This window comes from Macaca thibetana, chromosome 10 (genome assembly GCF_024542745.1).
Source record: "Macaca thibetana thibetana isolate TM-01 chromosome 10, ASM2454274v1, whole genome shotgun sequence".
Lineage (NCBI taxonomy): Eukaryota > Metazoa > Chordata > Mammalia > Primates > Cercopithecidae > Macaca > Macaca thibetana.
This window is the reverse complement of record NC_065587.1, coordinates 25,046,647-25,063,959: the sequence shown is the minus strand read 5'-3', so window position 1 is coordinate 25,063,959 and position 17,313 is coordinate 25,046,647. Positions and strand designations below refer to the sequence as shown.

Genomic DNA, 17,313 nt, shown 5'->3' with positions numbered 1-17,313 from the left:
CTCTGGCCTCAGTGTCCCAAAGTTCTGGGACAACAGGTGTGAGCCACTGTGCCTGGCATATTGCTATCGTTTATGTTTAATTGTTCTGTAAATTATTGAGAGTCAGGTATTACGCTCTCCAACTATTACTGTTAAATTTTCTATTTATGCTGTCATTCTATGCATTTTTGCTTCACGTGTTTTGGGGCTCTGTGGTTAGGTACAGACATATTTATAATGCTGTATCTTCTGGATGAATTAACCCTTTATTGCTATAAAATGTCTCCCTTTCTTTCTAGTAATGATTTTTGTTTTCAATTTTAAACAAAATTTGAAACAAAATTTGATAATAGTATAGTCACTCCAGCTATCTTATGTTTAGTGTTTACATGATAGATCTTATTTCATTTCCCCCCTTCCAACCTATCTTTGCATTTAACTGCAACTCTTACAGATGGTATATAGTTGAATCTTCTTTTTGCAAAATCCAAATTGACAATCTCTGCCTTTTTATTAAGGTGTTCAATATATTGATCTGTAATATAATTTACACATGACATTTTGCTATTTTCTATGTGGGCTTCACACCTTCTTTTGGTCCTCTCCTCCTTTACTTCCTTCTTTTGTGTAAACTAGATATTTTCCAGGGGGCCATTTGACTACCCCTTCTAGTGATTGTTCTATGGATTACAGTATGTTTTGTAATTCAAGAGGCTGCACTTCAGATTAATACTAACTTAATTCTGGGAAAATATAGAACCTTTGCTCCAATATAGCTTGTGTCTTCCTCCTACCTTAGTGATACTATCGTAATACACAGTCTACCCTCCATATGTATCTGTGGGTTCTACATCCACAAACTGAACGAACAACTTACTGAAAATATTTGGGAAAAAAAGAATGGTTGTGTCTGTACTGAACATATACAGACTTATTTTCTTGTCATGATTCCCTAAACAACACAATATAATAACTATCTGTATGGCATTTTACATTGTATTAGGTATTATAAGTAATCTAGAGATAAAGTATATAGAAGGGTATAAGTAGGTTATTTGTAAATACTATGCCATTTTATATAAAGGACTAATGCATCTGCAGATTTTGGTATCCTTTGGGGGTCCTGGAACCAGTTCTCCGTGGATACTGAGGGATAACTACAAATCACATCTATATATGTTATAAAATCAACAATAAAGCTTTATGATTTTCTTTTATTTAATCTTATGTCTTTTAGGTGAGTTAAGGGAAGCAAAGAAAAAAATGAAGATTTCTTTTATTATTATACTTTAAGTTCTAGGGTACATGTGCACAACATGCAGGTTTGTTATATATGTATACATGTGCCATGTTGGTGTGCTGCACCCATTAACTCATCATTTACATTAGGTATATCTCCTAATGCTATCCCTTCCCCCTACCCCCACCCCACGACAGACCACGGTGTGTGATGTTCCCCTTCCTGTGTCCAAGTGATCTCATTGTCCAGTTCCCACCTATGAGTGAGAACATGCAGTGTTTGGTTTTTTGTCCTTGTGATCTTGCTGAGAATGATGGTTTCCAGCTTCGTCCATGTCCCTACAAAGAACATGAACTCATCCTTTTTTATGGCTGCATAGTATTCCATGGTGTGTATGTGCCCCATTTTCTTAATCCAGTCTATCATTGATGGACATTTGGGTTGGTTCCAAGTCTTTGCTATTGTGAATAGTGCTGCAATAAACATACGTGTGCATGTGTCTTTATAGAAGCATGATTTATAATCCTTTGGGTATATACCCAGTAATGGGATGGCTGGGTCAAATGGTATTTCTAGTTCTAGATCCTTGAGGAATCGCCACACTGTCTTCCACAATGGTTGGACTAGTTTACAGTCCCACCAACAGTGTCAAAGTGTTCCTATTTCTCCGCATTCTCTCCAGCACCTGTTGTTTCCTGACTTTTTAATGATTGCCATTCTAACTGGTGTGAGATGGCATCTCATTGTGGTTTTGATTTGCATTTCTCTGATGGCGAGTGATGATGAGCATTTTTTCATTTGTCTGTTGGCTGCATAAATGTCTTCTTTTGAGAAGTGTCTGTTCATATCCTTCACCCACTTTTTGATGGGGTTGTTTTTTTCTTGTAAATTTGTTTGAGTTCTTTGTAGATTCTGGATATTAACCCTTTGTCAGATGAGTAGATTGCAAAAATTTTCTCCCATTCTGTAGGATGAAGATTTTTAATTTTCCTATGTGTTTTTATTTTCCCATGCTCTTTAGTTCCTTAAGAATTTGAATTACATGTGATATGATACCTTTCATCCTGAAGGCCTTCCTTTAATATAAGTGAAACAGTAAGGCAGGTCTCATAGCAATAAGTTCTTTCAGCCTTTGTTTACCTGAGATGGTCCTTACTTCACCTTCATTTTTGAAGAATAATTTTGCCAGATACAGAATTCCTGATTGACTTGTTTGTTTTTTCCTTTCAGCACTTCTAACATGTAATCTCACTGCATTCTGGACTTCATTGTCTCTGAAGATAAGTCAGCCACTAATTGTTTTGATGCTTCTCTTTACACAATAAGTTATTCCTCTCTTTCTGCTTTCAAGATTTTCAATAGTTCATAATAAATCTTGGGGTGGCTTCTTTGTGTTTATTCTATTTGGAATTCAATGACCTGCTAGGATGCATAGATTTTTTGGGGGCGGGGAGGAGGGTCAAATTTGGGAAGTTTCTAGCCATCGTTTTTCATACTTTTAAAATCTTTTGCTGGGTGCAGTGGCTCACGCCTGTAATCCCAGCACTTTGGGAGGCTGAGGCGGGCAGATCACGAGGTCAGAAGATCGAGACCATCCTGGCTAACATGGTGAAACCCGGTCTTTACTAAAAATACAAAAAATTAGCCGGGCGTGGTGGTGGGCGCCTGTAGTCCCAGCTACTTGGGAGGCTGAAGCAGGAGAATGGCATGAACCCGGGAGGTGGAGCTTGCAATGAGCCAAGATCACACCACTGCACTCCAGCCTGGGCAACAGAGTGAAACTCTGTCTCTAAAATAAATAAATAAATAAATAAATAAATAAATAAATAAATAAATAAATAAAATCTTTGTCTTTCTCCTCTTCTTCTGAGACTCCTATTATACATATATTGGCATGCTTGATTTGCCATACATGTCTCTGAGGCTTTATTTATTTTTCCTCCTTCCTGTTTCTCTCTGTTCTTCAAACTGGATAATTTCTATTGATCTATTTTCAAGTCTGCTGACTCTTTCATCTGACATCTCAGATCTGTTGTTGAACTCCTTTGGTGAATTTATCATTTCAGTTAATTTACTTTTCAAATGAAGAATTTCCATTTGGACCTTTTAAAAATAATTTCTATCTTGATATTTTGTATTTAAGGAGTCATTATTATTACACTGTCCTTTAATTCATTAAACATTGTTTCTTTTAGTTCTTTGAACATATTTACAATAGCCGTTTTGAAGTCTTTGGCCATTAAGTCCAAATTCTGAACCCACAAAAATACTTTCTACTGTTTCCCCTCACGCTTAGTTTGGATCACAATTTTACATTTATTGCACATCCTATCCTTTTTGTAAAGACTGGACATCTTAGATGATATGTTATAGTAACTCTTCATTCTGATCTTAATCATTTAATATTATAACTTGTCTTGACTAAAATTACGGAATCTGTGTCCTCACAATGTGGAACCACTGATATCTCTGCCCAATTTTTAAAAATTTGTGTTTTTATTTTAAAGCTGACTTCCTAGGAGTTGCTCCTGTGTCCACATAGCTTAGAGTCAGCAGAGGTTGTTATCAAACATCTTGAATATTTAAGCCTTTTCCATTATCCTTTTGGATCCATGTGGGGGTTGGGAAATGCATTCAGCATTCAGGTAGTTCCCAGTTGTGCTTCAGCCTCTACTTTCTGTTTGGCCCTTTCACATATTTTCTGCCTGTACACATGGCTTCATGTTCAAATAAATAGGGATATGTAGATAGCCAGAGCCTTCTCCAGTCTCTCTTGTTCTTGTGTTTAGCCTGGAGCCAGGAATATATGGGAATTTATCAAGCCCACTGTGGCTGTCCTATTTCCTGTATCTCCTGTTAAATTTCTGGCTTCTTTAAGGGCTAGTGCTTGCCTCAATCAGGACAACAACCTTAGGCTTAGCTGTGTCATTGGCCTTCCTCATTTGTTTCCTGCCAAAATTGCTACTGTTTCTGACAGTGCTCCCAGGTGTGGGTTTTTTCCATGCTTTGCCCCATACAGGTGAGCCCCTTCTGGAAGCAAAGCTGCTGTTTTTCAGAGCTGCCTCACCCTGGAAGGACTACTGCAGAGAGAGAGAGAGAGAGAGAGAGAGAGAGAGAGAGAGAGAGAGAGAGAGAGAGAGAGACAGAGCTGGGGTGGGTGGTGAGTGGGAGAACCTGGAATCAATATTGCCTCATTGTTTCTACCTAAGATCCAATAGGTTTTCTTGAATAAATGCTTCTCAATTTGTCGTATCCCATTGTCCAATTTCCAGAGTATTGAATTTGTGGTGATTGGAAATTTTATCCATTTTTATCATGTTTTGGGAGGGGGAGAGGATTTACTAAGCTCCTTCCTCCACCGTTCTGGAAATATCTCCCTTACATGCTGCTTATATGACCTTATTAAATCTCCACTACATCCTTGTCAGACAGGCGTAATTACCCCATGTTGTAGAAAGCAAACTGAAGACCAGAGAGGAGGAGAGACCTGCCCAGGGTCACACAGCTAGTGAGTGGTGGAACTGATCCCAGCATTGGAGGGTGGAGAGAAGATCAGGAGCTGATTCCTTGGGTTCAAACCCCCTACCATCACTTCCTAAACATGTGAGCTTTGCCAAGTCATTTCATTGCACTGGAAGGAAACTCGGTTACGGTGGGTTGAGCACGTGCTTTGGCAGGGTTTGAAGTGTATCTGAGAAGTGGGAGCCTTCATTCATGTTTTGCAGCACCGTTCCAAGGTTTTGACCAAAACAGAGGTGACTATGAGGATGCAATAACTCCTAACATTTACTGAGTGCTTACTGCACGCCCAGTGCTATATAATGCCCTGCACAAGCACAGCCTCAGAATTTTCTGAAACAGGTGCTGTTATTGTCCCCATCTTTCTGAATGGAGTCTGAGGCTCAGAGTAAAGCACTTCCCCAAGGCCACACAGTTTATGGAGTGATAAAACCAAAATCTGAACCCGGATGGATCTAACTCTGGATCGTGATTTTTTTCCCCCTAAAACATCTGCCATAGACTTTACCTTCAAGGTACACTTAGAAAAATTTCATTGGTCTTATATTTCCTTTTAAAAATCCATCCATCTTATCTTCAGTCAATTTTTTATTTGTTTTTTTCTTCTTGTGCAGAGAAAAAAGGCCTTATATTTTGGATATATTGGTTTTATTCATTTCTACCACCTACAGCTCCCTTGGAACATGTTTGGCTAAAATGTGATAAGCAAAACCACCGAAATTTTGGAAGAGTGTCATGGAATGTTCTTCCAGGAGGTCAGAAGATGGAGCTTCCTTCCTGATTGCAGTCTGGGGCTAGACTTTTAATAGGGATTTTTTTTTTTTTTTTAATCTTAGGAAGTCTTCTGTGATGCCTTTGACCCATGGAATTGAAACTCATTTACTAAATTACTCCAGCCTCATAATACCTTTTGCTTCCTGAGCATTGCAATTACTTTTCTGACAGTTTATTCTTAAAATAGACTTTCCGATTTTCAGTGAATGAAAGACCAGTGGTATGAGGGTGGGTGGGAGGGAAATTAGCAGTCACTAAGCAACCAGGCACAACCTGGGTTTATCTGAGAGTCCAAATCACTGGCTGATTGTTTCGAAGCCTGTACAACTATTCGACAAGGGGAAGATTCCATTAAATGGCGATTGGTCCATGCTGCATCCAGAAATCTCTTTGAGTAAAATTGTTTCTCCTGCATGGGGCTACTTTTCCTCCCTGTGGAATCTCTCTGGTTTGGGTGTTTATTCATCCAGTCATCCTATCTATTGAGCTCCTATTGTGTCTATAGAACAGTACTATAGGCTGGGCACAGTGGCTTACACCTGTAATCCCAGCACTTTGGGAGGCTGAGGCAGGTGGATCATGAGATCAAGAGATGGAGACCATCCTGGCTAACATGGTGAAACCCCGTCTCTGCTAACAATACAAAAATTAGCCGGGCGTGGTGGCACATGCTTGTAGCCCCAGTTACTCGGGAGGCTGGGGCAGAAGAATCCCAGCCTGGCGACAGAGCAAGACTCCGTCTCAAAAAAAAAGAATAATACTATAGTGCAGTACAGAAAACACAGGCTCCTCTGCCATAATGTAGGTCAGGCAGGTGAGGTTAGTGACCATGTCATTTATTTAGCAAGTATTTGTGGGAGAGAGGCAGTCACCAGGAAGTGCAGTGAGAGAAGCATAGAGTGGGGAGGCTGTCACAGGAGGACTTAGTGAATTACTAGGCATGCACTACAGTTCAAGACATAGGTGTGGCCAGAAAGAACTTAATGGGAATCTGTCTCTGCCCTGTGTGTAAACTTGTAATCTTGAAAAAAAAAAAGCCCCTTCATTTAGTTTTTGGTGTGTGTGTGTGTGTGTGTGTGTGTGTGTGTGTGTGTGTATGTGTATGTATTAAAATATATATAACATAAAAGTTAATCTTAACCTTTTTTTTTTTTTTTTGAGACGGAGTCTCACTCTGTCGCCCAGGCTGGAGTGCAGTGGTGCAATCATGGCTCACTGCAAGCTCCGCCTCCCGGGTTCACGCCATTCTCCTACCTCAGCCTCCTGAGTAGCTGGGACTACAGGCACTTGCCACCACACCTGGCTAAATTTTTTGTATTTTTAGTAGAGACGGGGTTTCACTGTGTTAGCCAGGGTGGTCTCGATCTCCTGACCTCGTGATCCGCCCGTCTCAGCCTCCCAAAGTGCTGGAATTGCAGGCGTGAGCCACCGCGCCCGGCCCATCTTAACCATTTTAAGCATAGAGTTCAGTGGCAAGAAGTATATTCTCAATGTGGTGCAACTATCACAACATCCATCTGCAAGATGCTCTTCCTCTTGCAAAACTGAAATGCTATACCCATTAAACAATAAGCCTTCATTTCCCCCTCTCTCCACCCCCTAGCCACCATAATTCTTTATTCTATCTCTGTGAATTTGCTTACTCTAAGTACCTCATTTATAAGTGGAATCATGCAGTACTTGTCCTTTTGTGACTGACTTCTTTGGCTTGGAACAATGTCCTTGAGGTTCATCCATGTTGTAGCATGTGTCAGAATTTCCTTCCTTTTTAAGGCTGAATAATATTCCATTGCATGGATAGACCACATCGTGTTTATCCATTCATCCATCAGTGGACATTTGGGTGGTTTCCACCTTTTGGGTATTGTGAATGATGCTGCTAAGAACATAAATGTATAAATATCTCTTCAAGACCCTGATTTCAATTCATTTTGGTATATACACACAAGTGGAATGGCCAGATCATCTGGTAATTCTGTGTTTAATTATTTGAGGAACCTCTGTACTGATTTCCCTAACAGCTGCATCTTTTATTTCATTTCGTATCTTTGGTTTTCTGCTCTGTAAAATAGGAGGATGGAAAAAATAGGTGTGTGCGTGAAGATAGAGTGGATGGTACACAGTAGGTGCTCAGCATCTGCGCCTTCCTCTGTGAGGTGGTGGGGCTCTGTTAGCCGAAGCTCACAGACATGTGGGGTCATCCTCCGTCCTGGCGCATCAGCCATCGAGCCAGCTTGACTTTCCCCTTTAGGATCCTCCTACCCTCTCTGCTCTCCAACTTCTCTCTTCTTTTCTCCCCAGGCCGTGGAGGAGCTCTTGGAGACCCTGGATCTGGAAAAGAAGGCGGTGGCTCTGGGGCACAGCCAAGTGAGTAGAGCCGCTTTCTTACAACATTCTGCCTGTCACATCAGGGACCCAGAGATGACCTGATTCTTGTCCTACCTCCATTGTCCATTATCTCTGTATGTCTCCTTTTCCCAAACTGAAAGAAGAGCTCATGATTTTCTGCCCTGCCTATCTGACAAGGTCATGAAGATAAAATGTCATAATATGGGTTGAAGTCACACTGGGAAATATCATTTATTGGAGGCTTCACTCCTGGGGACCCCAAGTGGTCTGGAAGAATTAGCATCCTGGTCCTCAAGATGACCTTCTGAGCCTCAGAAAGAGCCGCCATTAAACCTGGGAAGAACTGCTCGTCTTCACTCACAGCCTTTTAACTTCTACTTTGCAACCAGCTCTAACACAGCTATCGTCATAGCTGATGAGCAGCAGTAAGGGAAATGAAAAAGGGGCTCAAGAAGAAAGCCCGTGATTATTCAAGTTGACAGAAATAGCTTTTCCCAAACTGGTGTTGAGCCAAAAGCTCTTCTAAATATGCTCAAAAGTTTATAGCAGAGTTTCACACTTCCCTGATATGCTTATATACGCTGAAGTTTTCCAGGTGGGAAACATGGTATTTAGGGATTCTCAAACTATTTGACTGTGGAACCCCTCGCCTTTTGTTTGTGTGGAATACCCAGTACCGTCTTCTGGAGCTAGTGTTCCATGGCTGATAGTTTGGCAAGTGGGGCACGGAGATCCTAAACTCAAGGACCAAGGAGGTGGGGCGGGGGAAAGGGACACAGTTTAGAAATACAACCTAAAGGCTGGGCGTGTTGACTCACGCCTGTAATCTCAGCACTTTGGGAGGCCAAGGCAGGCGGATCACCTGAGGTCAGGAGTTAGAGACCAGCCCGGCCAACATGGTGAAACCCCCATCTCTACTAAAAATATAAAAATTATCTGGGCGTGGTGATGTGTGCCTGTAATCCCAGCAACTTGGGAGGCTGAGGCAGGAGAATCGTTTGAACCCAGGAGGCAAAGGTTGCAGTGAGCCGAGATTGCACCATTGCACTCCAGCCTGGGCAATAGAATGAGACTCTGTCTAAAAAGAAAAAAAAAAAAAAAAAAAAAAAAAAAAAAGGAAGGAAGGAAAGAAGGAAGGAAGGAAGGAAGACTGGAGAGGAACAGACCAAAAGAAAGACTACTCCACACGTTCCCCCACCTAGTTACTTACTGGTTGACTAATGCCATCTAAGAAACCTTTGTCAATTGCCTTCCACCTCCAGGAGCTATGTGAGGTGCTGGGAGGGTCCTGCTCTCCAGGAGCCCGCAAGGGTGGCATTATTGGCTATTTGTACTTCATGGAGCCCTCCCTGTCATATGCATCCCTGAGTCCTTTCCTCAGGGAGCTCACAGTCATATACACTGGCTACCAGCCCTCGGCCCACCCTAAACATGCTAGTGTCTCCCCACTGGCCTCTTGGTCCTGCTAAGGTGTGTGGTGGAAGCTATTATTCCGCTGTGATCTCAAGATAATTTCTCCTGATAGGAGTTGCAGCATCTCAAGTCTTTGAAGGCTTTTTCAGTAGAGAGGATAAACCTGTCAGTTACTGGACTCCCACACAAGCCAGGTACTATGCGAGGCAACTTCACGTTTTGTTCTTTGATCCTCACTCACAGTCTTCTGTGAGATATCAGGTGTGTTCCTGCTTTACAGATGAGGAAGCTGTGCCCCTGGGAAATAAGCCTCTTTCCAAGGTCCTATCTATAGCCAAAGGTTCAGACTCCATGCAAACCTGCATTGGCCCAAATGCCGGGGCCTTTTCCATGCCCTCTGGGTCCTATTGTTTATGAATGGAGATACGGTCATGTGTGGTTTAACAACGGGGATGCATTCTGAGAAATGAGTGCTTAGGCAGTTTCTTCATGTGGGAACATCACAGAGCGTACTCACACAAACACAGATGGGATAGCCTACTATGCACCTGGTAGATGCCACAGCCTATTGCTCCTGGCTGCAAACCTGTACAGCATGTGACTGCACTGAATACCGTAGGCAGTTGTAATACAATGGTAAGGATCTGAGTATTTAAACATAGAAAAAGTAGAGTAAATGTATGGTGTTATAAGGTTATGGGATCACTGTTGTATATGCATGCGTCTATTGTTGACTGAAATGTCATTATGCAGTGCATGACTGTACATAACATATTCTTTACAGATAGGTCTTTACGGTCCTGAATCTGGGGAATTGTTCTTCATCTCCAGGAACTTCATCCTTCTAGCCCAGCAGTTCTCAAAGTATGGGCCCTGGACCAGCAGCATCAGCATCACCCAAGAGCTTGCTAGAAACACATTCTCGGACTCCACCCCAGACCTAGTAAATCAGAAACTCTGGAGGGGGACAGAGCTGGCAGTCTGTATAACAAACCTTCTAGGTGATTCCAGTGCTTTCAAGTCTGAGAACCACTGGTCTAGATAATGACTCAGTTATGTTATAAATGTGAAAATCAGGGCCTATAGTCCTGGTAGCTCTTGCAGAAGAAGAAAGAAAACAGTCGTTACACACAGTTTACACTGGCAGGAGCAAGAAGTCCGTACGCCTAAACATTCAGATAATAAAACATGATTATTATTGAATAATACTTGGTATTGACTGAGAAACTGTCAAGAGCAAATCAAGGTCAATGTGTCCTTTTGGAGGCCAGGCCGGGGGATAGACTGAGAGCGTTAGGGGCAGATGCAGCATCTTATGCATTGCAGGATTGGCACGTAATAATGGAGAAGGCTATGAAACTCAGGGCACAAGAGAATCGGCTGACCCAGTCCACACCCGGGCACCACCACTTCCTAACTGCGTGAATCTTGAGTGACTGGTTTAACTTCCCTGAGCCTCAGTTATCTCATCTGTGAAATGAGGCCATTACTTCCTACCTCCCAAGATGACCGTAGGGATCCATAAAGTGTCATGTAACAGGTGGTGTCTGCCACTGCTTGCTGAATACATTTGTCAGTGGGGCAAGAGGCTTATCAAACAGGATAGCATTTTAATGTTTAAAGAATTAAACTCCTCTAATCTGTAACGTGACTAAGAGATGAGGAGCTAATTCCTCGGCGGTACCAGATATGGAAGCTGTTGCCATATCAGATTTTTTTTTTTTTTTTTTTTTTGAGACGGACTCTTGCTCTGTAGCCCGGGCTGGAGTGCAGTGGCCGGATCTCAGCTCACTGCAAGCTCCGCCTCCCGGGTTTGCGCCATTCTCCTGCCTCAGCCTCCTGAGTAGCTGGGACTACAGGCGCCCGCCACCTCGCCCGGCTAGTTTTTTGTATTTTTAGTAGAGACGGGGTTTCACCGTGTTAGCCAGGATGGTCTCGATCTCCTGACCTCGTGATCCGCCCGTCTCGGCCTCCCAAAGTGCTGGGATTACAGGCTTGAGCCACCGCGCCCGGCCCATATCAGATTTTTTAAAAACCTGGGCCTTCCGTGTTTTTAGAAGAAAAACAGTTTACAGAGTTGTGTCCCCTGTGGATTCCTTAAAAGTGGGGCTTTGGGGATGTTACACGCTGTTTGCCTCTGATAAGCTGCTGGACCCATGAAAAGCAAATAATTTAGATTTTTCTTCGTGATTTTTCAGCCTCTGGTGCCTTATCAAGGCTTGTGCCGAGGGCCATGGCATTTGTGGAAAAGGTGTGATTCTACATGCAGTCGGCCCTGGTCGGCAGTATGCTCTTTAAGTGGCCAAAAAAAAGAAAAAAAGAAAAAAAAAAGGGGAGAAACTGAGATAAGATTCTGCACAGGCTTATTCCCATTCTGTGTATGGTTATTTCCAATTATCTTTTTAATGAAAACTTCATAATCAATAGTGGTTTTGGCAGCACCTGCCATCTATTGTAATATACGAACTGGAGCTGTCATCACTTTGATCATTGATTTTTTTTTATAGCAGCTTTTGGGACTCACTAGCTTGTGAAATTAATACAGTCATTATTGAAGCAATCTGATAGGTAATGAGCCAATCGTGTCTTTATTTCAATGAGAGTAATGGCCTTGGTGGCCCTGTCTGATAGATAGGAAGTGTTCTGCAAAGCCATGGAGGGTTAGGAAACAGAGTTAGTACTGACTGGGTGTGCTGATTTTTATTTTCCCATTGAGAAAAGGCGTAGTGCAGGATGGTTGGAGATGAGTGGTCTCCATTACGAAAAATAGGTTTAGGGTAATGGAGAATCGATCCAGATCCTTTGTTCCACCTGGAATCAAATTGCAATTGAACCTCGCACTTCAAGTGCTTGTATCATAATGAATGAGAAAAGGCAGCCTCATGTTGACAGACATTGAGAATGGGTGCAGGAAATAAACCTGAAGTTGTAGGCTCAGGTCTCAGCTTTGTTGGCAACTGATTGTGTAACCTTGAGTCAATTTCATAACCTGCCTAAGCCAGTAGATTCCTCATAGAGCTGTTTGAGTATTAAAAAGAGACCTAGGAGAAAGCACTTTGGAAAATGTAGATGCCGTGCAAACGTTCACCCTATTCAGTGATCATTGTAGTCTTGTCTGAAGTCAGATAGAGGAAAATAAATCCTGGTGTTACCACTTGCTTGTAAAGGATCGTGGGCAAATACTTTTTTTTTTTTTAAGCCTTAGTTTTTTCCTTCATAAAATGTGAGAATCATAATAACTACCATATAGGATTAGGCATGTAAAACGTTTTACCTGCATGTCAAGTAGTTGTTGAGTCCAGTTCCAAAACACAGTAAATGCCCCCTAAATGTTATCCATTAAATGATAAGTCATCAATTAATATAGAGGTATCCAGTGTCTCCAGATAAACCCCCTTTGTGATTATAAACCACATGTGACAAAGAAACACATGGGACTCTTTTTAGAAATAAGCAGCATAAGGGCATCAGAAAAATGACTCCTTCCCCTGTCACTGACTCAAATCCCACTATAAGAGCATTTTTCCTCTGCCTCTCGGAAGATGAGAAAACGACCACAGCAAACCAGAACTACCCTTACGCATCGGCAGGAGCAGGCCTGGCCCAGAAGCTTCAGGTTCTCATAGAAAAGCATTTAATTCAAACCTCCAGGACTCTCTGCCTTGATCTTTTGCTAACAGTCAGTCCTGGGGTCCCAGCTTCCCTCATTCCTGTTCCTTGCGGTCTACTAGAAGGTGGCTCTGTGGGGTGCCAAGGAGGCATTGATCAGAGTGCTGCAGAGGCCATCATCCATTATTGATGAGCTAGGGCCTGGAAATCGTGTACCAAGAGCTGTTTCCTGCTAGATCCCTCAGCACCTCCGTGGGTGGCACCAGCCCAACCCCATCCTCTCCCGACCAAGAGGACTGTCATCCCTCCCCCCACTGTCTCTGCCCCTCCTTACAAGGCTGGACTGAGATGTTTCTTTTTTTCTTTCCTTTCTTTTTTTTGACGGAATTTTGCTCTTTTTGCCCAGGCTGGAGTGCAGTGGCACTATCTCGGCTCACCACAACCTCTGCCTCCCGGGTTCAAGTGATTCTCTTGCCTCAGCCCCCAGAGTAGCTGGGATTACAGGCACCCACCACCACGCCTGGCTAATTTTGTATTTTTAATAGAGACGGAGTTTCATCATGTTGGTCAGGCTGGTCTCAAACTCCCGACCTCAGGTGATCCGCCCGCCTTGGCCTCCCAAAGTGCTGGGATTACAGGCGTGAGCCACCGTGCCCAGCTGGAGTGAGTTGTTTCTAAGCCCCTGCTTCACTCAGATTGCTGGGGGTGCTTAATCAAAATATTCACATTCCCAGGCCTGGCCTTAAACCCACCACCCAGCCTTTCCTGGGGTCTGGGACTCTGCATGTACTACACTTTCCAGGTGGTGACCGTGTACAGAACAGTTTAGGCAAGTCCATCCTAGCAGTGCTTCTCAGAGGAATGTGAACAGGAATCCCCGGGGGATCGTGTTAAAAATGCAGGTTCTGATTTAGCAGGTCTGGAATGGAGTACGAGATTCTGCAGTTCCAACAAGCACCCAGGTGGTGCCAATGCTGCTGGTGTGTGGCCCACACTGAGTATCCAGGGCCTAGGGGAAGGGAGAGAGGAGCCATCAGCAGACAAAATGCTTTGATAATTTAGACTCCCCCACCTCCCAATTAAAGGGCAACTGCCAACAAATATTGCAGGTGCGTGCAAGAGAAGTGGGGTCTGAGTTGCAAGCACTTCCCATTGTAGACAACCTTCTTCAGCAGAGGACTCACCTGAAACCTTCCCTCTCCCCAGGTTTTTCTCAAGGCAGGTGTGATCTCCAGACTTGAGAGGCAACGAGAGAAGCTGGTATCTCAGAGCATCATTCTCTTCCAGGCGGCTTGCAAGGGCTTTCTGTCTCGCCAGGAATTCAAGAAGTTGAAGGTACTGCATGCTGTTTACATGCGGAGTCTGATCCAACAGGTCTGGAGCGGGCATAGGGTCTGCCTGTCCCTCAGGATGATGCTGGTGCACCTGGCCCAAGGATCCAGCCTGAGCAGTGAGACTTTTTAAGTGAGGCTTTGCAGGATGTTATGACTGTTTCTGGGAGATTGACATCAAATTATCCATGAGGTCAGCCTTGCACTAGGTAGCCATGAGGTTGTCCAAGCCCTCCTGGGCCGGTTCATGCTTTCAACCTGTCTTGTTTCCGGAGGAAGTCACTTTCACAGGTCAGCAGACAGGGCATGACCAGGGCCCAGCCACTGAGGTTTTGGGGACCAAAGGCCAAGTCGAACTTGAAGCACTGACCCATTTAGGGTCACCATCTTCAGAGATCCCTGTAGACTGAATTTCCTCTCTGTAGCTGCACAATAGAGAGAAAACCACATGGCTCTGGTAACAAATAATATATATGTTCGAATTCCACCTCTACCTCTTAGTAGCTGGGTGAAGGTGAGATGAAATGATGTGCACTTAGTACAGTACATGGCACATAGTAATTGCTCAATAAACTTTAACTGCTGTTACCTTTGGATTGTTATTCTTAATTACTACTACCACTAGAATGGAGTCTTGTTGTATGTGCCTCCAGTTTATGTGAACTTGTAAACTCAAGTATAGTACTTGGCAGAAAGAGAAAAAAGATGAGACCATGAATAATAAAAATATTATAACCCCACTGGCCTTCTGTACTCAAGTAGCTCACACCTTGGAATGATGTAGAATAGAGTTTCAGAGCCTGGGCTCTGCAGCCAGACTGCAAGGGTTCAAACCTGCTCTGGCACTGAGAAGCTGGGTGGCACTGGGCATGTGACTATACCTCTCTGAATCTCACTTTCCCCATCTGTAAATACATAAAATAACATGATCTTCCCAGGACTATACTGAGGACCAAATTGAGGTGTGTGAGATGCTCAGGGCAGTTCCTAGCACTTAGGAAGCTCAATGTCTGCTGCACAAGAATCAGCTGCTGTGATAGTGATGAGGGAAAAGCATCTTTTGGCCTCTCTGCCAGTCAGTGCTGCTCTGGTTCCCTGCAGTGATAAGAATGAAGTGGGTCTGTGCTTCTCAAACTGCGGTCCCAGGCCAGCAGCATCAGTATCACCTGGGGATTTGTAAGAAAGGCACATTTCCAGGCTTCATCCCAGAGTGGCTGAATCAGCACCTTTGCGGGTGGTGTCTAGCCATCTGGGGTTTAACAAGTCCTCCGGGGGATTCTGATGCACATTCAAGTTTGAGAAGCATGGAATTACTGTTTAAATACACTGTAAAAATAATCTCCCTTCAATATAAGCTAATAACATAATCTTGGACATTGTTATTTGTGGGCAGTTTTAGAGATTTTTCAGTGATAGTTTTTGTTTTGCATGACCTTTAAACCTAATCCCCATGTAAGATGTAACCTATTGTGTAGTTTCTTTTACTCTTTCTGCTAGTATTATTTGGCCATGCAAGACTAAATTATGGCATCATGGTTGATGCAGAGAGCCTGACTTATCAAAAGGACTACAAGAAAGGAAGCCTGTGTGTGTGTGTGTGTGTGTGTGTGTGTGTGTTTTAAGGTATCCAGTCTCTTCCACCAGGAAATAACCCCACTTCCTCCAGCCCCTTTGCTACCCTCTGCCTCCTCTCCTTCCTTTATCCTCACCTGGATTGGAAAGGACCCTCCAGTCTGTGTTCTCCTTCCCTGCAGATTCGCCGACTGGCTGCGCAGTGCATCCAGAAGAATGTGGCTGTGTTCCTCGCAGTCAAGGACTGGCCATGGTGGCAGCTCCTTGGTTCCCTCCGGCCCCTACTTAGTGCCACCATTGGAAATGAGCAGCTCCGAGCCAAGGAGGTCAGTCAATGTGGCAGAAAAGGTGTTGAGTGGCTGCTCCCCACACCCCCCTCCTCCTGCTTGCATCCAGGACCCTGTGCCCCTATTCCTGAACATTCTTGATCTTGGAATGCTCAGCCTAACAGCCTTGATGCCCCTTCCAGATGTTCCTCTGCCTCCATCAACACAGAGGGGTTCGTGAACACTCAGTACTTAACCCAGAGAAGCTCACTGGGCAGTCTTTGAGTCTTTTATTTATTTATTTATTACTATTATTTTTTTTACCTCTCAGACAACACTCTTTTTCTATCATTCTTTCCTGTCACCACCTATCTTTTATAACTGTTTCAATTGGTTTCTGGTTCATGCTTTTCGTTGTTATTATTTTGCAAAAATTAGGAAATACACGCACACATTTAGTTCTTATATTTCTTACATAAAAAGTAGAATACTGGCTGGGCGCGGTGGCTCACGTCTGTAATCCCAGCACTTTGGGAGGCCGAGACGGGCAGATCATGAGGTCAGGAGGTTGAGACCATCCTGGCAAACACGGTGAAACCCCGTCTCTACTAAAAATACAAAAAATTAGCCGGGCATGGTGGCGGTTGCCTGTAGTCCCAGCTACTTGGGAGGATGAGGCAGGAGAATGGCGTGAACCTGGGAGGCAGAGCTTGCAGTGAGCTGAGATCGCGCCACTGCACTCTAGCCTGGGCAACAGAGTGAGACTTCATCTAAAAAAAAAAAAAAAAAAAAAAAAAAAAAAAAAAAAAAAAAAAAAAAAAAAACTATATTCTTCTTCGACTTTTATTTTTTACTTGAAAGGTATTCTGAAAATCTTGCCGTTTCCATTCTTGTGGAGCTCTTCCTTGTTCTCTCTTTATGGCTGCATAGCCTTCCTTTGTGTGTCTGCTCCATAGTTCATTCCACCTGCCTGCTGTGGGTGGGCAGTGAAGCAGCTTCTGAATGGTGCTGTCATAGGCACAGTGCTGAGCCACTGGCAGAAAGGCAATCCCTGGAGAATGAAGTGAGCACAGTGTCCACACTTGGGCATACCCAGCCTCAGGCAAAGCAAGGGACTCATTCTGATTATTTGTGTTCAGCCCCTAGACAGGGCTGGGCTGGACCAGACTTGCATGAACAGAGACACTGAAATTTGGAAGTGGTGAAACGAAAAGTCTCTTGTTGGAACCTAGCACCTGGGTATCTTCATGGATGCTGGCTG

General features: G+C 43.6%; 1 protein-coding gene across 2 annotated transcripts in view; it reads left to right on the top strand.

Annotated features, from left to right (window-relative positions):
• MYO18B (myosin XVIIIB) overlaps nt 1–17,313 on the top strand; it is a 300,206-nt gene that overhangs the window by 122,666 nt on the left and 160,227 nt on the right. For both annotated transcript variants that reach the window (XM_050745880.1, XM_050745879.1), the window contains exons 22-24: nt 7,814–7,879; nt 14,090–14,218; nt 15,969–16,112. In XM_050745880.1, coding sequence (XP_050601837.1) covers nt 7,814–7,879; nt 14,090–14,218; nt 15,969–16,112 — 339 coding nt within the window. The remainder of the gene's footprint in view (nt 1–7,813; nt 7,880–14,089; nt 14,219–15,968; nt 16,113–17,313) is intronic.